This window comes from Wyeomyia smithii, chromosome 1 (genome assembly GCF_029784165.1).
Source record: "Wyeomyia smithii strain HCP4-BCI-WySm-NY-G18 chromosome 1, ASM2978416v1, whole genome shotgun sequence".
Taxonomy (NCBI): Eukaryota; Metazoa; Arthropoda; class Insecta; order Diptera; family Culicidae; genus Wyeomyia; species Wyeomyia smithii.
This window is the reverse complement of record NC_073694.1, coordinates 137,212,013-137,230,530: the sequence shown is the minus strand read 5'-3', so window position 1 is coordinate 137,230,530 and position 18,518 is coordinate 137,212,013. Positions and strand designations below refer to the sequence as shown.

The following is an 18,518-nucleotide window of genomic DNA, read 5'->3' as shown; positions in this document are numbered from 1 at the left end:
TCCGCATGAAGCAAATTCTAGAGCCCGCCTCGAAACCTATTTCACGTTGATAGTTGGAATTATTGACGATTTTCGTGGCTTCATTTTATAAATAATGATTATAAAAATAACATTGAAAAAAAACTCATTCATATTAGAAATTCGTTTTAGGTCATTTTTTTATTTCTCGTTCTATTTATCTTAGAAACTACCTGATTGTATCGCTTTTGTAGTATTTTTGATTCTAAACGTCGGTGCTGCAACATGTGTATTGTTTCATTTGGCTATTTTAGTTCTGTCAATTGCCAGGCACTTTCACCATCAAAATTCGTGTATTAAACAAAACTTACTATCTACTGTAATTTTAATGCAAGCCTCTTTCGACGGTCTTAATTTGAAAACGTGTTAACTCTTGTCATGGTACAGGATTGAAAAACATTATTTCGCAATAATTCCAGATATCATTACTATCCCATGACACCATCTGGCTTCTGACAAACAAGATAGATACTTTTGTACTCGCTTTGGTGCATTGAAGAAGGATTCTGAGCGTACTTGGTTATAACGTCGGTTCGATTTTTCAAGATCTTGAACCCACAGGCACGCACGATAACTATCAAATCTTCGTAGGTCGGTTCAATGCTATTTTCGTGCGGCGCGTCACTGAAGTGGTACAGCAGCGGGCCCAGATTGATCCAGATACCACCCGGCTTAAGGATGTTGTAGATAACCTCTATGAACTCGATTATGTTGTTTGCACAATCTATGAAGAAGCAGGTCGCCACGCAATCCCAGTAATCTTCATCCCGGTATACTTGCAGAAAATCACCAGCAATCATATTCATAGTTCCTTTGGGTGGAAATTTGGTCGGACTCACATCTGGGAACATGACCGATTCAATTTGATTGTTTCTGTAGAGATTATTCACGTACTGGTGCACCCACGGATAGAACGTACATTGATTCTCGATGACGCAACGGTTCAAAACAAAGTTAGATGCAATAAGCATAAACAGAGAGAATTCGTTTCCCTCGCAATAATATCCACAATATGCTATCTCATAAATAAGTCTCCCGAGACCGGCTCCAGGAACCAAAATTTTTATATCTGCTACGTTGCATTTCTGAGGACTGAAGAAACTAATAATTTCATCGACTATTGGTTTATAACATTGATCACGTTCTGCTTGTCCTTCTGTACTCCAATCACGAACGATCTGTTTGAGAGTAACCTGGACCTTTTGTACATCCTGATTTCGAACTTTATCCGCTGTTATTGGTTTTATCTGATACACATCACTGGAATCATTATAGAAAAGTGAATCCGCATCTTGAATTATGTGCTTGATAACTTTGTTATTAATATCAATGCAATAGCGGACTTTTTGTAACACCTCACGATATTTCACTAGCATATCCTGATGGTTCTCGGGAAGAGAGTTGATATATGCTTCCTTTCTTGTTACATGGTTTAACGCATTAGCTCGGTAATGCTTGAAGGCTGCAATAATGTTATGGAAAATTTTCCTTTCTTCCTCAATAACTGCAGAATCAGTATCTTGATCATTCTCGTTGGCTGCATCCACACTCATTATTATTATTCTGAAGCAACAGCAATAGCTTCTTGTATTTCAATTATTCTATGAATTTGGTAGCAATACAAAACCTCAAAGTACAAAACCGACAGACAGCACCGCCAAAGTGAACCATAACAACGATCCAGAGATGCCAGATGTTTTTGAAAATGTTTGCAGCTCCAATGAGTAACTAAACCACACTCTAAAAAATCGAAGTGGATTCCTCTTACACGCTCATTTTTTGTTACTCTAAAGTGAGTTAGATATCACCCATTTTTGAAAAAAGTGGAGGTACCCTTATTGGGGTACTTTTACGGTTACTCCACGGGGATGGCATTACTGTCAGCTACCATACATTTGACGCGTTACCAACATCACTGGCACCCGAAAAATGGTCAGTTTACCCTTCTCTTATGTTGATTCGGGCAAACCGGCTAAATGTTGACTGCAATTATTGATAGCATATCAGACAGTTTTGAACAATTTCTTAAGGTTTTTACATGGTATGTGATATTCTGAGTGATATTTAGTACATTAATTGTTTCCCAAAACAAAGTGAAGCAAACTGTGACAGCAGAGAAAGTAGTTTTGGGATAAACGGTACAGAAATAGATGTTCGTAACGCTTGAAGGCTACCATAACATTCCCTTGGGTAACTCACTTCTGAGTAAGGTCGTCATACGTCAAAAACTGAGTAGAATCTACTCTGTTTATGCAAACCAGAAATTAACGAAAAAGAGTACAAGTTACCCAGTTTGCCTAAATACGGAAATTTAATGATTTCTGGTTTTTGTAAATCTGACTCAATAAACAAAAAAAATTCAGAACAATCAAAAACACAGATTTATTTTTCATCGAAACATGACATGAATGCGGCACCCAACCGGTTCACAGTTGCCCGTGAACTGTGGCTCAATTTTTTTTTGCCAGAAAATTCGTCATCATCCGTCACTAAACACTGCGAAGGATTAAAATTGGGTTGTTTAGCTATATCAGTTTTTTATATCATCTGAAAGATCTACGTTTTTGTGAGTAAAACGTGATTTAATTTTTTTCTATCGTTGTCCTTCGCTTTTTAAATCACGATTTATATCGTGATTTAGACCATTTTACGAACTGACAGGTGTCACGAATCTTGCTGATATTGATGTTACTTTTACGTGCGTTGTTTGAGCGGTTCCGAGCTGTCTGTCAAAATTTCATTCATGAATTGAGATCATAAACGTCTCGTAAAATGGTCTATACCAACTGTCATTGTAGCGATTTAGAGCTAATTTTTATTCTTCATTTAAAAATCGAAGGATAATAATATAAAGTTTTTAAAAGTCACGTTTTGCTCAGAAAATTTACACTCATTCAGATGATATATGAAAACCGGAAATCCGTGAAAAGCTAAACAACCCAATTGCATCGATTGCATGTATTGAGCACTAGGGTGCCAATCATCGTATGGAAAAAAAGTGACCAGAAAATTTCAAAAAGAAACCCTATACAAAATGTTCACCTACTCGAAAAAAACACCCTGTGCAAAATTTCAGCTCAATTGGACTTAAAATGGGGTGGCGCAAAGCGATTGAAGTTTGGCCTTTTTGAAAACCGAAAAATCACCCAAGGGGGGGGGGTACGTAAAATTTCGGTTTCCGAAATTTTTTTTTGATGCCAAATGACTTAAAAACGCATGGAACGTCGAGAATCGGTGTCATCTGAAAAAATTTTTTTTTTGCAAAAACCGACTTAGGGACTCGTTTTTTCAATTGTGAAAGGCGGAGTTCAAAATATTTAGAAATTATTTTATGAAATTGATTGCTAGTCTCTCGAAATAGCCTATATAATGATATACACTATAACTTGCATCGAATTCATGATGTTTCATTAAGGTGGTTCATTTATTCGACATTGGTTGGTTCATAATATTGTGTAAAAATGAGTATAAAATGGAAAAAAATCACTCTTCACTGAATACCAATAGAAAAATTCCTGAAAATATAATATTTGTCATATCATTGTCGTTAGGGTGGCAATGTTGAATTGGAAAAAATACCATGTAAAATGGCAAGATACAGTCATACCTCGATATAAGGCAACTTTATTTTTATTTTCGTTACGTTATATCGGGTTACGTTTTATCGAAGCAAAAAAAATTTTTTTTATTTATTCAAGAATAATGGTTACTCAAAGATGCACGAAAACCTATGGTCCATAACCTATTAGTATTTTTAAATCTTCCTTATGCCCATTTTGGACAACTTTCGTGTCGGTTTAATTGGTTTCAAAACTTACTACAAACATTTTTTGAAGCAATTTATAGCCCAAAAACAGTTACTGTATCATATATTTTCAATTTCAATACAATTTAAAAAGTTACGTTATATCGAGTTACGTTGTATCGAGGTTGCCTTATATCGGGGTATGACTGTATTACAAAACAAATTTACAAAATGTTTCAAAACAGTACAGTACAAACAGTGCAAAAAAAAATATCTCAACCAAAATTAAGATTGTGTCTCGCGGAAAATGTTGAATGTTTTCATGTCATTTGCAAAATCACACACGGGAGGTACATGGAATTTGAATATTTGAAAAATGTTTTCGATTCCAAGTGTCTTAAAAGTACATGAAACGGTGCAAACTGATGGAATATGTTTTTTTTTTTAATTTTGTTTGAAAAATCTACTCTCTAGAACACTTTTACTTGTTCATTCAAATGTTGTACCAGACAATTTATTCTTTTTATCTACTACAATAATGTCCTTTGCCAACACTTGATTGAACACACAGTGCTCTGGCTTATATAATCGGACAATAGACTGTATCGATGTTATTCAGTGATAATGAAAGTATAGGGATCTCAATCAGATACGCAACACAATTGACTCGTTGTTTCTGGGTTTGCGTCGTTTTGACAGTTCGACCATACATTTTCTGTTAAGTTTATATCTTAAAAACGTGAACGTGCCCATTGGCTGAACTTTACATAGACGTTTTTATAGGCCAAAGGTGCCATTTCGTGCTATTGGTTCAATTTTTTGAAACACAACTCATTTTTGAAAAGCTTTTGAAAAATGCTATTTCGGATAGGTATTGATGATTACAAATATTTTTAGAGCCAACACGGTTCGTTTGAGCGGTCTGACGTCTTCGGCAAAGTTGTAGATAATAGTTTTGTCTTTCAAAAAAAAAAAAACTCTAAAAACAAATTATTATTTTTTTGAAAAAAAACTGGAGGAAAGTTAAAAATTAATCATCCAAAACAGCTCATTTAAAAAAACTGATTTTGTTTATAAAAACTACGAAAGATTACCTAAACAACGAAACCAGTCATGATGAAATCAGAAAAAAAGTTATAATTTTTTTTTAAATTAATTTTTTTCACAGGGTACATTTTTTGGAAGAACAAAGTTATTATTTACAACTTAGCTAAAGCACAGACTAATAGACGTGACATTGGAACCTAGCTCCATCCCCACAAAAAAAGATCATTTCAAATTTACAATCGAATAACCACATACATAAGACATACGTAACACTCAGGAAGAAATCTTCCAAAAAAGTTGGTACAAAATGAACTACTCGAATGGTACCAGACCCTGAAAAAAATCACTGTTTGAGTTGTTTTTGAAGGCAGTGTACCTGCGCAGCCCTGCATTTGTCTCGTTCCTTCTTGAAAAATGCTGCATTGATTTTGTAAAAAAATTTTTGACAGTTCCTTATGAGATTTTCTTTGGGCTCGATAAGGCCGAGAAAAAGAAAATTCATTTGGTTCATTATTAATCGAGCAGTTTGACAGGGCGATGTACGAAGTACTATAGGCTAGAGTGCCTATATACCACTAGAGTGGCGCCGTGTCATCCGTAACGCTGGTAACACTGAACATCCTTTCTCTTTTCCCCACACGTGTTCAATAGGTTGTTTGCTCAATTGGAATGACACTGACAGATAATTTTTATTCCAATTTTGACAGTGTCGCCACTGTATATATTTACAGGCATTCTACTATAGACCATTTTACGAACTGACAGATGTCACGGATCCTGCTGATATTGATGCTGCTTTTACGTGCGTTATGTCAGCGGTTCCGAGCTTTCTGTCAAAATCAGGCTTGTAAACGGTCACCATTTTCATTTGATCTCGCTTCCTTAGGGCATCCTTAACAGTGCGCTTCTATACCCCGTTTGGTAGCGCTCTATCATCACTTCATACCGTACCGGTCGCTGCTAAACGCGCTAGAGAAATAGTAGCCGAGCATCCGGGGAGCATCGCGCTCTCAAATTTAGCAGCCCGATAACAGCGCTGCTAAAGGTTTATGCTGGATGAAACGTCAAACTGAGACGATAGCAACGACCGATGTGAAAACGGGTGAGTGAGCGAAATAGCCGCGGTGTACACAGCCGCCATACCAACTCAAATGGTACCGCACTGTTAAGGATGCCCTTAGCGTGCGTCACAGTCGGCTTTCGCTCGTAAATCTCGCCAAACATGTGAAAAGGGCCCATGTGCCATATGTAAACAAGCCAAATTTTCTCGTTTTTTGATTAATATAAGCGAAATCTGCCCTTACCAATAAGCTTTATTGATAAAAGCATTTACTCTTAATCAAACAATCTTATTTGTACGGGTAGATTAAGCTTGTAGCCTATAGGTAGCCATTATGTATAGGTATACCTAGGTATACCATTACATAATGTCATTTATGTTTATTCTAGCAACTATTAAATCTTGTGATCGTTAAAAAGGACAACGCTGACGACATTCGGCAAGAGGAATCAAAAGCGAACTTGCTTCCCGAATTTTAATCTCCACTTATTTGTACTCTTAAATATATATTTGTAATATTTGCGAGTAAAGAATAAATAAGAACTAGTGTAAAAACGTTTTTTTAACAAAACATGTTAACATACCCTAGTATTATGAATTTCATAGCAGCATTATAAGCTTTGAAACATAAAACTAATGATATTAATATCAATCTGTTCATGAAATTCATATTGAAAAGTTATGATTTTGATATGTCTGTTCTTATAACATGCATGCCTACGACCAATAAATTTTATAAGTATGACTTATGAAAATCGTTAGCAGTCGAGAACAAAATTTCCTCTCCAATTCATAAGCCAAACTTATGACTTTTATAAGGAATCTTTGTGGCGCAAAATCATAAGAGGTTCTTATGGAACTCAATAGTTATTTTCTCTGCGTGTATGTCTTATGTATGTGGAATAACCACATCCATGTCACGAACGTCATTCCCATACATTTTGCTTGAAGCCAATTTTCTCTGGCTCTCTGGCTCGATTTTACGTCAAAAGGCTGTCAGTGCTTTCGAAACAGCCGAATAAGCTTCGTTCATGCAAGATCAGCTGTTTCTGCAAGTGGTGTGTAGAAATCTAAAAAGCGAAGAATGTTTTTTTTTTGTTTCGTTCGTTCTCTAGATGTTGTGCAGGACATAAATAGATATGTCCAGGCATGTTTCAACACGTTCTGGATCATAAATTCAATATTCATATTGATATGTATTCATTGAAACTTTTCACGCGAAAAAATGTGCAACGGCCTATGCGGCACAATGAACGGAGCTTAAGATCATATCATTAACAGTAGCGCCATCATCATCGGCGGCGGCTTCAGGAAACAGTCGCCGTGACATGGGTCTGGGAATAACACTCATCACGCGATGACGCCGTCTGGGGCGCTGTCATGCAATCTCAGCATTTTTCGAGTAGGAACGAGACAAATGCAGGGCTGCGCAGGTACACTGCCTTGAAAAACAACTCAAACAGTGATTTTATTCAGAGGGTGGTACCATTCGAGTAGTTCATTTTGTACCAACTTTTTTGGAAGATTTTTTCCTGAGTGTTACGTATGTCTTATGTATGTGGCCTTCTTATGTTTGCGCATACTTTCTTAAAATGTGTGCTGATTTTAGCAGGCTTTTGTCTGCGTAAAGGCCTCAACACAATGGGTACGTTGCGGCTGCGTTTGCGGCAATTTGACAGTTAGCCCATACATTTTCTGTCAAATTAACGTCAACGCAACGCAAACGTATCCATTGTGTTTGGGCCTTAAGCGAATGTTTTTCGAAAAAACGGATAGATTTTTTCCGGATTCGAAGCAGATTTTTCCAGTTTTTCGAGCAGTTACAGACATTTTTCAAAAACATCTGGCATCTCTGCCCTGGAGTACATTGATTATTTTTTCGCCTAACTTTTTGCGAACGTGTACGATTTCATGACCACCAGCTGTCACAGCAAGAGTCGGATTCTAAGGCCGTTTACATACTGGCGCGTTCTGCGTTGCGGAGACGATTCGCCTTGCTGTGAGTTAATATACAGCGCTAAGCAGAGCTATACATTAACCCACGGCAAGGCGAACCGTCTTCGCAACGCAGAACGCGCCAGTATGTCACTGGCCTAAGGCCGTTTACATACTGGCGCGTTCTGCGTTGCGGAGACGATTCGCCTTGCTGTGAGTTAATATACAGCGCTAAGCAGAGCTATACATTAACCCACGGCAAGGCGAACCGTCTCCGCAACGCAGAACGCGCCAGTATGTCACTGGCCTAAAAGGTGAAAAGAAATAGGGATGGGAAATATCGAAAAAATTGCCTATCGATAATTATCGATAATTTTGCGACCGCAATCGATAATTATCGATAATTATCGATAATTTGACAGCTCGAAACAGTTGCAGAAAAAAAACAAATGTTCAGTATAAAAATAATATGTGTACGCTGGTCTTTCAGAAACCGAAAAAGGTTTACGTCTTGCAGAAATTGGTTCTTTTAAGCATAAAATGGCCAACGTATGCCTCGATGCAAGGACTCTACAAGCAGAATGTTGTAGAACGTGAAATGACCATGGTGGAGGAAAAACAATTTGGGCGGAATGCATTAGGATTAGAGTCGCCAAGGCACAACAACAGATCATCCAACCAATAGAAAGCGGCGGTGGACCACAGCAACAGGACAATGCTTTTAGTGGCATCGAAAATAATTTCAACTGGATAAACAAAGATTGTGGCAACAATGATGACTTCCAAAGCAAGAGGAGACGATTTCAAAGTTTATTGGATAAAAAATTCTCAACAGTGATCCGATACGCAGAACGTTCCATTTGTTTCATTGCGATTTGTGTTTTAATAGCTTTTTTCAACTTGGTGAATGGATTTGTCACTGTCTTGTATAAAACTGGAGTTTAAAGCGTAAACCTAAAGTATTGAGAAGTTAATGTAATCAAATATTAAGAGAATACTTCGAATAACAGTTTAACAAGTATATTTCGTAGTTTGGGATTCGTCTCAACGTACACAAGTACAACTTTTTTACTCATAAGTATAAGACATAAGTAAGATTATATCTAAGAAATCACTGTGTTAAAATATCATAGTAATCTATTCATTAAAACAGTTATAAAACAACTCTCCCTCTAACTACATATAATGTACTAAATTACATTACATATGATGTATTCAATTTCTCGTGTGTGTGTCGGTGTGTGTGTCAGAAATGTCGGTGTGTGTCAGAAGTGTCAGTGTGTAGGCGTGTATGTATGCGTGTGTATGTATGTGTCAGTGTGAGTGTGTAATTTATAAAATTTCTTATTGCACTACATTTGCAAAAATTTGAAGTTTTCATTAAGAAAAAACAGGAGGGTTGTGTGCAAAGCCACGACCGCAAGGATGAAGTAGAATACTTTTTCAAGAAAGATAACCCGGCTGTCAGTCATTTTTTCTAGTCAATAAACGTTGACTAATCAGATCAATCGAATTTTGCGCTTCAACAAGGATTGACTATTTTCAATAATATAGTAAGTTACTTGTTATGGTTGGGGCTTGACAATTTTTAAATTTTGAGATGAAATTTATTCATCAGGTTTTAATTTCAGCCTGGAAAGGACAATTTGTTGTTCAATTTAGTATCGGATAAGATGCCGATTACACCTTTGCGATATCACTGACATTGCGAACAAAGTATTCGTTGTGATGAAGTAAACAGTGAAATGCTGATTTAACACTCAAAACTAGACGGCTCACGTGTTGTCAAAATAAGTCAGCTTTTCATTGAATGCATTCACAAGTGCCCACTATCGCACAGAGACTGCATTTCACTAAAGTGCCTCACTGCATCAGCCGCTATCGATGCTGAGATCCGCTGCAACTAGTGTGCTATGCATTGCTGCGCCACAGCTGTGGCCATTTTCCGCCATCGCTGGTATCCACTGAACTGCTAGTACTGCTGCTAAGGGAGAAGAGATGCTAAGGGAGAGATGCTAAACTTATCGATTGTTATCGATATTAGTAAGAAATCATCGATAACTATCGATAGCCATATCAGCCGATATTTCCCATCCTTTCTCTTATACTGACAAAGAGCACATTTTAAATTGCAAGGTCTGTGTTTCTGTCGACTGTGCTTGGGAAGCAATCATGTTAACGACCTACCAGATCAATCAAATTTTGCGCTTCAACAAGGATTGGCCATTTTCATTAATATAGTAAGTTGCTTGTTATTGGGGCTTGTTTTTAAATTTTGATTATGCGAAAAATTTATTTTTATGCAGATAATGAAAGTTTCGGCTGTCGTGTTCATGACTGAACGAAAAGATAATTCAGTACGTTAAAGTAAAATTATAATGTTTATAAATTACAAAATGTGAATTAACTCATTAGAAAATTTTAACTCAAGTTTTTATTTCATTCTGAAAAGGACAATTTGTTGTTCATTTTAGTATCTGTTCAAAGCAGAATCGGGGTTTTCGGCTTTGCTCTCGTTAAGCACCACACAGGATTCAAATTAAACTAACTACTGAGGAGATCAACGTTTATTGAAGCTCCGAACCGTTTCGCGTTTCGATGGGAAAGAGACCGTCTCTTTATTTCTAGCCGCTATGTACCCCACGTTGTGACAAATTTTATTATTTTTATAGCGCGAGAGCTAACTTTGCAGTGCTATAATTGCATTGACCACTGACAGCCTCTTTATATTGAAGCAACGCTTCTTATTAGAAACTGTCAGTATCGGATAAGATGCCGATCACATCTTTGCGTTATCACTGACAGTGTGAATAACTATTCCTTGTGATAAAATAAAAAGTGAAAAGCTGATTTGATACTCAAACCTAGACGGCTCACGTGTTGTCAAAATAAGTCAACTTTTCATTGAATGCATTTACTAGTGCCCACTATCGCACAGAGACTGCATTTCAAAAGTTTTAAAGTGCCTCACTGCATCAGCCGCCATCGATGCTGAGATCCGCTGTAACTAGTTCGCTATTCATAGCCATGCCAAGTTATGGCCGCTATACGCTGCCATTGGTATCCACTGTCCCTGCATCAGCTGGCCCAGCTGCTATCGTTGCTGGAATCCGCTGCAACTAGTGCGCTATTCATTGCTACGCCACAGCTGTGGCCGCTTTCCGCCATCGCTGGTATCCACTGCACTGTTGGTGCTGTTGCTAAGGGAGGACGACTGCTGTTGTCGCTGTCTAGAACTATAATGAGCGGCTTCGGCTGAAACAGGCTCTTATATAGGCCAAATAGCATGTTTTGAATTGCAAGGTATATGATTCTGTCGACCGTGCTTGGGAAGCAATCATATAACGACCAATCAGAGGTCGAATTTTTCGTCTTGACAAGGCTTGACTATTTTCAATAGTACAATAGTGTGAATAATAAAATTACAATTATCTTCTTTTGGGAAGAATCTTAGAAGATTTTCCAATCTATTGCTGCAAGCAGGAAGGAAATCCATCGAATACTAACCGATTTATTAGCATTTGAAATTGGACATATTTTTCACTTTTTTCGGTTTTAGATTTTCATTTCACATCCCTATGTAGCCGAACTTCCTGAGAGAAGTATTCTACTTCAAAACTAGCTGTTCTGCAAAAGTTGGAGTCAATCTCGCTCTTTTATCAGTTATTGTGTTACCTGCGGTCGAATTTACCCTCTCGGAGGGAACGGACGATGCGGGTATTATCATGAAACGTAGAGCAATTGCACTTAGTGCTTCGCAAGCTGTATAATTGGTCCAAAAGGAGAGCACATCGGTGGTTTCATTTGTTATGGGATCTTCAAGGTATTTATTTAAATGAACGATTGCCTGTGCTGTTGAGTGGATCGAGCGATCATGTCTTGTGAACGTAATGTTATTCAAAAAAGTGTACTCTGCTATGAACAAGTAAAACATTAAAATAACACTTAGTCTGTACGTAACAAGTTTTTACCTCTTTTTGAGACACACGGCACGGGTTCTATTGATGATGTACATTCAATGTGTGTTCTATTTTGTGTTGCCATTACTGTTTTTAGTTCTTCCTTTAATTTCTCAGCCATCATGCGGTAGTTAGATTCAGATATAAATCCATGTTTTTTAAAGCGCGGATCTAGTATAGTACTAAATCTGTGTGAAAAGAAAAAAAAATAGGATTGGCATATTGATTAAACATTCAAAAACAATTATTACAAATACTCAACACTTAAAAAATAAATAACATAAAACAAATTAACCTAATTAAGAACTAATTAAATGATTTAATTAATAATTAGTTTGCCTACGTGACATAAAACGTTACCAGAACCTCGCAAACTTACCCTGATGCTGTTCGAGTTTCATACTCCAGCATTTTTTCTCTCGTTGAACTAACCAGTTGCTTTAGAAAACAAATTGCCTCCTGGCTGTCGATGACGACCTTAGCGTCTTTGTTGTTCTCTGATACTTCAAATACCGTCGTTTCTTCTTCTACTACCTCATTGTCTGACAAACTTAGTAAACTGTTCAGTTCCGTAAGAATTTGTTTGGTTGTGGGTATAATAAGGTTTACAGTAGGATAAGAATCACCGCTTAACTTGGTGGTGGCCTTGACGAATGGTTTTAATATGGCTAGAATTTGTGGTATAAGGTGTTTTTCGGCAGGTGTAAGGTCCAACTCCCACTTGCCACATTTCGATAGAACGGCAAATAGTGCTTCTCCGATTTTCCATATGCTCTCAAGCATATAGTATACGGAATTCCAACGTGTGTTGTTCGGCTGACTAATTTTGGTTAGCTGACGCTTGGCGTTATGCAATTCTTGCTCAAGGCTTCGGTTTGCTGAAGAGCTATGATGGAAAAATGTTGCGATTCGCTTGCATTTGACAATAACATTATAAACGGAGACATCGCAGTTTTGAACATTATCGTTATCATCGCAGAAAATTTTTTCAACAAAATCCTCAGTTTCTTTTGAAGAAAAGGATCGTTCTGTTTTTGATATTCCAACCATTACAATTCTCTGAATTTTGTGGGCGGCACAAGGCATGTGTCTCATCTGGAATTGTTCATGTAGTCAATAAAAAGTAGAGTCACTATTTCAATAACAACTATAATAGCCTCTATTACAGAAGACAAGGCGAGCAAAATGTTGTTTTAGAAAACGCGAGTGAAACTTGGCTGGTGAATAATTTTCCGGGAAAGCGGGTACTTATCTTTGGTTTTCAAAACCTTGGTTGCAACGTGTCCAACTTCAAGATTCTTTGAAAAAGTTCATTGGAGCTCCATGTGGTAAATTCATTAATCCTGGACCCATTCTGAATACCGCGTTTTCCCGCGGAAGTGGGCACTATCGGAATCTCTTTCTCTCCAGTGAGCTTGTGTCGGAAAAACTTAAAGCAAGTCAGATTCGAGAGATATTTCAGAAATGGTCTCGTCCTCGGGGTAACCTAAGTATACTACAGTAACCAAGCATACCACAGTAAACGTGACAGGGATGATCGCGTTTACTGGGGCATACTGAGTTTGCTCAAATGTACGGAGGTTGGTAACGCGGCATTACGTGATTTGTCAAACCTCACTGTGGCCGTAGCCTTACATTGTGAAATTACAAAATACCAACCAACTGTGATTTCAACATCTGAATATATGACATTCAAAAATATCTGTTACGGTCCGGGTTGAGAGCGATTCTGAAGAGTATCTATCTCGGAGCTCGCCGCTAATAAAAACAAAAATACTAATACTAATAAATAAAATCAATATGACACCAATTAAACTAAATTGCAATTCAAAATAAAAATTCATTACTAATACCGAGGTGAAAATTAGAACTCAGAATAAAATAGTATACTAGTGTGTAATGCTAATATTGTTAAATAATACTTCAGTGCTAGTATGAGTGACGGCACGTTCCCAGCTCTGACGAAACATTTTTACCTCGAATTTCCTCAAAACATGAACTAAACAATTCCGGATTACTTCGTTATTAGGGCGAAACTAGATAGGAAAGCAAGACAACGATTCGCCCTTAACATCAAGTAATTCAGAATTGTATTTTTGTCAAAAAAATTTTTTACCTTCATTAAATCACATGCGGAAATCATGTTACTGCCGCTGTCTGTTACGGCGCATACGACGCTTACATTCGGAAACCGCTTGAGAACTGAGAAAATCAATTCCTTCAAATTTTTACTCGTCGAACGCGACGGTATTGGTATCACACCTAATGTCGCAGTTGAAAGCTTTTCCTCGAAAATAAAATGTCCAGTTACCACCAAGTATCCTTGTGTTGTACGGCTAGTCCAGCCATCGTATGTTATGGCAATAAATCTGCAATAAACAGAATACAGAAAAAATGAAATGCATGCGAGGGAAACTTTGCTTTGCTGGATAAACATCAAAATTTATTTCGCTGGCTGAATTGCTGGTCTTACAGCTTGGCAAAATCCAGCGAAATTTTTCTGGTTTTCCGCAAAAATAAATGTGTGTGGTATTTAACACATATAGTTTATCATTGGAAGTAGAAACAAGAAAATTGTTCCTGATTTACTTCCAACAAATCATGTGAAACTAAGCGAATCAAAAAAAAAAAACTTACTTGATAGGTTTTAAGATCTCGCCTATATGTTGTACAGTTTTCTGATACGCTTGCTCCAACAAAACGTCTCGTAGGTGTCTCCTGCTCGGTAAACAATACCGCGGATCGAGAGCATGAACGAACTCGGCGAACCCGTCGTCATCAACTACGGCCAACGGTTGTATATCTTTCACTATAAAGCGAACTAATGCTTTGTCCAATTCCTTTTTTTTTTGAGAAGCTGGATTGTACGAAATGCCGCTTTGCTTGATGTATTTTCTCATCGATGTTTGTTTTTGGTGATGCATTCCTTCCGCATTGTCTCTGAAAATGAATGGAGTTGATAATTTCACTCTTAAGACTTCTACCAAACATGAGATCTATAAGCTTTTATGAACTGAAATAAAAACAAGTGATAAAAATACTACAAGTAACGATTACTTACCTCTCATCATCGTTAAAACTTGAATCAGATGACATTCGATTTCCAGATTGTGCTTCACGTAATTCAACCGGGTGATGCGATTGCAAATGATATCGTCGGTTAGTAGTGTTTCCACTACATGAGAGCTCTGTTTTACATCCAGCAACTTTGCAACGAAATACATTACTATTACCTTTGTTAATTTTTTCGAAGAAGCCCCATACAAATGACCTCTTCGTTCTTTTTTGGGCTCTGCAAAAAAAAATATTCACCATCATAACGTTGTGGTATTTACTATAATACTTATTCAACTTATTAAAACATTTAATTATAAGACTTACGTATTCTGTGACATTTTTCAAAGAAAAAAGTTGCTTTCGTTACATACAACTTTGTCGTACTGCTGCCAACTTTAAGAAGATTAGAATCACCGCGAAATCACGAGTTAAAGTGAGCAAACATGAATATTTCTCAATTTTCAAACAATTCGCGACTAAGCTCAAAAAGATTTTAGAGGCTGCTCACACTCCCGTAAACTCTCGTATAGATTGTCAGAGTATGCGTGTTGACAAAAGCAAAAATATTTCTTTCCTTTACTCTCTTATGCGAAAAACCAAACAAATATCAGCAGCTTCGTAGTCCCAAATTGTCCTGTCATCGTTGTTGATATTTGTTTGGGTTTTGCGTGAGATAAAGTAAAATTGAAATATTCGTGCAGTTTTGCAGGGGATTACGTGTAAGTGCGAACAGGCATCAGAATCGTTTTCAGCGCTGGTAAGGTTAATTTGCTTAGCTGTTTTGGCATCGCTGCGGATGGGTGCGTAGGGTGCATGCGAGATGATTATCGATAACTATCGGTAACGCTTAAAGCTTAACGATTCTATCGATAGCTGGCAACTATCGATATTATCGATAATTATCGATAGGTTTCCCATCCCTAAAAAGAAAACGCCATCATCAACGAACAGTGAAAGCACCTCGTTCAACTTCGCAAAAAAACGCGATAATTTTGGAAACTTATATATATTTATTTACAGAAATTACAATTCGCGGTAGGTAAAGAAAACGTACAATGTCCGGAGGAAGAAGAGTGCCGATCAACGAGGATCTATCGAATGTGGAGTTCGAAACCAGCGAAGATGTCGAAGTGCTACCGACTTTCAACTCAATGGGTCTTCGTGAGGAACTGCTGCGCGGTGTTTATGCTTACGGTATTAAATATTGTTCGCTTGTTTTCTTTATGCTTAAATTTATTTACAATTGAAGGTTTCGAAAAACCATCGGCCATTCAACAACGTAGCATTCTACCAATCGTTAAAGGACGCGATGTAATTGCTCAGGCCCAGTCTGGTACGGGTAAAACAGCGACATTTTCTATTGCTATCCTGCAATCAATGGATACGACCTTGCGCGAAACACAGGTTCTCTGTCTGTCACCCACACGTGAATTGGCAGTCCAGATTCAAAAGGTTATATTAGCATTAGGAGATTTTATGAACGTACAATGTCACGCGTGTATCGGTGGAACAAATCTTGGTGAGGACATCCGCAAGCTAGACTACGGTCAACACGTAGTCAGTGGCACACCAGGACGAGTGTTCGATATGATAAAGCGCCGAGTTCTACGAACAAGATCTATCAAAATGCTCGTGTTAGACGAAGCGGACGAAATGTTGAACAAAGGTTTTAAAGAACAAATTTACGATGTTTACCGGTACCTTCCCCCAGCTACTCAAGTGGTGCTTATATCTGCAACACTTCCTCATGAAATTCTAGAAATGACCTCCAAATTTATGACGGATCCTATTCGAATTTTAGTTAAACGGTTAGTATATGCGTGAGATAATTATTTATTTTAATTTTGTCTACCTTTTTTTATTAGTGATGAACTGACATTGGAAGGTATCAAGCAGTTTTTCGTCGCAGTGGAACGAGAGGAATGGAAATTCGATACATTGTGCGATTTGTATGATACATTAACCATCACCCAGGCGGTCATCTTTTGCAACACCAAACGTAAGGTGGATTGGTTAACGGAAAAAATGCGCGAAGCCAATTTTACAGTTAGCTCGATGCACGGTGACATGCCACAGAAGGAGAGAGATGAGATCATGAAAGAGTTCCGCTCCGGACAAAGTCGTGTTCTCATTACGACCGATGTATGGGCTCGCGGTATCGACGTACAGCAGGTTTCGCTGGTTATTAACTACGATTTACCGAACAATCGAGAATTGTACATTCACCGTATCGGTCGTTCAGGTCGATTCGGGCGCAAGGGTGTGGCGATAAATTTTGTCAAAAGTGACGACATAAGAATTCTACGAGACATTGAACAATATTACTCGACGCAGATTGACGAGATGCCAATGAACGTGGCAGATTTGATCTAAAGATAAGCTTTTTCTATTATATATTCTCATTCTTGAAATAGTTCTAGAGGGTCATAGTACCATCATTATTTGATTTTTTGGAGACATTCATGCACTTATAATCAATATAATAGCTGTCACCAACATGAAAATACAAAGAAAATAAAAACAAACATACTTTCAAAACTGTCGGAATAGAAATATTTATTGTATGGTAAATTTTGTCGTTTTCGATTTTGTAGTAATAGTACAGACAAACAGACGTGCCTCTTCGACGAAAAATCCTGGAGAATCTTCGTCCTCATTCGGAACGTTACACTTATGCGCCACGATGTGAGTTTATTATAGACTAGGGGTGTGCGAAACTGGCTTTTCTGGTGTCGAAACGAAACGAAACGAAATTAACCCTTAATTTCGATTTCGCCAAATTAGTCGAAACGAAATCAAGGTGGATTTCGAGTTCTCGAGACGAAACGAAATTGGTCTCTAAATTTCGCGAAATTTCGAAAAATAAAATAAATGTTTCTGAAACATAGCATTACAATGATTTGTAACGTTGGAGCGTACGCTAACGAAGTACCCTTCAACAGCTGATCGCAAGGTGCTTACCTGGTCGACGAAGAGTAACGTAGGTATTCAGTTATCGATAAACCGACAATGACGAGAAAATCAAAAATGTTAAAAACTAAAATCTTGATGCATTCATTTATACAGATTATATTGCAGGTAATAGTAGCGCGATAGATACAAATGATATAAAGGTCAAACTCGAAATGTCTTTGTAAATAATAATTTAATGAACTTCTGAACTGATTCTTTTGGTTTGAATGCAACTATGTTTAAAATAGTAATCCTTCTTTCATAGCACTTTCATCATTCAAAATCCAAGTTTTGTCCTAGAGCTCGAACTGGAAAAAATGAGAGATGGTAGGTAGGTTTTCAACCATTCCTGTGAGTTTTGGTGTCCCTAGCAAAGATAACTTTTCCAAAGAGTTGTTCCCTATGCAAACGTAAAAGCGACGAATCCGATAAGCAATTCCTCGGCGGCCTTCTGATGCATTTCTGCATTCTCTAAAAGCAGCAAAATTCACAGGAATGGTTGAAAAGCTGTAAAACCTTTGGAGGGCAACTTTTTTTTCGCTTTTGTCGACCAGTGTTATTGAATTTTTTTTAACACCGTTTAGTCAGACTAGACTAAGTGACATTTTTATCAAATCGAGGAAAATAAAATTTAAGTCAACTATTCTGTAAACTTTGAAGTTTTCAATATTTTTTCACATTTTTTAATATAACTTTAAATTACTTTTTAACTGAGCAGTTCCACAAAAAATGTCTCAGTTTCAAT

General features: G+C 37.4%; 3 protein-coding genes across 5 annotated transcripts; 1 reads left to right on the top strand and 2 right to left on the bottom strand.

Annotated features, from left to right (window-relative positions):
* Positions 1-140: 140 nt before the first annotated feature.
* LOC129718033 (carnosine N-methyltransferase) lies at positions 141-1,705 on the bottom strand. The gene has a single exon (XM_055668432.1). It carries the CDS (start codon positions 1,569-1,571, stop codon positions 447-449), a length of 1,125 nt encoding a protein of 374 aa, XP_055524407.1. The 5' UTR covers positions 1,572-1,705; the 3' UTR covers positions 141-446.
* Positions 1,706-8,841: 7,136 nt separating this feature from the next.
* LOC129733970 (E3 SUMO-protein ligase ZBED1-like) lies at positions 8,842-15,735 on the bottom strand. 3 transcript variants are annotated; one of them, XM_055695626.1, is made up of 8 exons: positions 15,146-15,735; positions 14,826-15,056; positions 14,402-14,704; positions 13,881-14,133; positions 12,144-12,859; positions 11,777-11,952; positions 11,481-11,720; positions 8,842-11,432 (listed from the first exon to the last, which is right to left on the bottom strand). In XM_055695626.1, exons 1-8 carry the CDS (start codon positions 15,157-15,159, stop codon positions 11,413-11,415), a joined length of 1,953 nt encoding a protein of 650 aa, XP_055551601.1. In that variant the 5' UTR covers positions 15,160-15,735; the 3' UTR covers positions 8,842-11,412. The 3 variants fall into 3 exon arrangements, with proteins under 3 accessions (XP_055551601.1, XP_055551599.1, XP_055551600.1); XM_055695624.1 differs by having other exon boundaries at positions 8,842-11,720; XM_055695625.1 differs by having other exon boundaries at positions 8,842-11,717.
* Positions 15,730-17,359, top strand: LOC129733971 (eukaryotic initiation factor 4A-III). The gene is made up of 3 exons (XM_055695628.1): positions 15,730-16,015; positions 16,071-16,629; positions 16,687-17,359. Exons 1-3 carry the CDS (start codon positions 15,877-15,879, stop codon positions 17,192-17,194), a joined length of 1,206 nt encoding a protein of 401 aa, XP_055551603.1. The 5' UTR covers positions 15,730-15,876; the 3' UTR covers positions 17,195-17,359.
* Positions 17,360-18,518: the final 1,159 nt, after the last annotated feature.

Bases quoted from the DNA above. Each gene is read 5' to 3' on its own strand.
- LOC129718033 (XM_055668432.1), bottom strand. From the start codon at position 1,571: ATGAGTGTGGATGCAGCCAACGAGAATGATCAAGATACTGATTCTGCA.
- LOC129733970 (XM_055695624.1), bottom strand. The intron at 14,705-14,825 runs GTAAGTAATCGT...ATTCATTTTCAG, and splicing joins AGTTTTAACGATGATGAGAG to AGACAATGCGGAAGGAATGC. The intron at 14,134-14,401 runs GTAAGTTTTTTT...TGTTTATTGCAG, and splicing joins GAGATCTTAAAACCTATCAA to ATTTATTGCCATAACATACG.
- LOC129733971 (XM_055695628.1), top strand. From the start codon at position 15,877: ATGTCCGGAGGAAGAAGAGTGCCGATCAACGAGGATCTATCGAATGTG. The intron at 16,016-16,070 runs GTATTAAATATT...TTACAATTGAAG, and splicing joins GCGCGGTGTTTATGCTTACG to GTTTCGAAAAACCATCGGCC. The intron at 16,630-16,686 runs GTTAGTATATGC...TTTTTTTATTAG, and splicing joins ATTCGAATTTTAGTTAAACG to TGATGAACTGACATTGGAAG.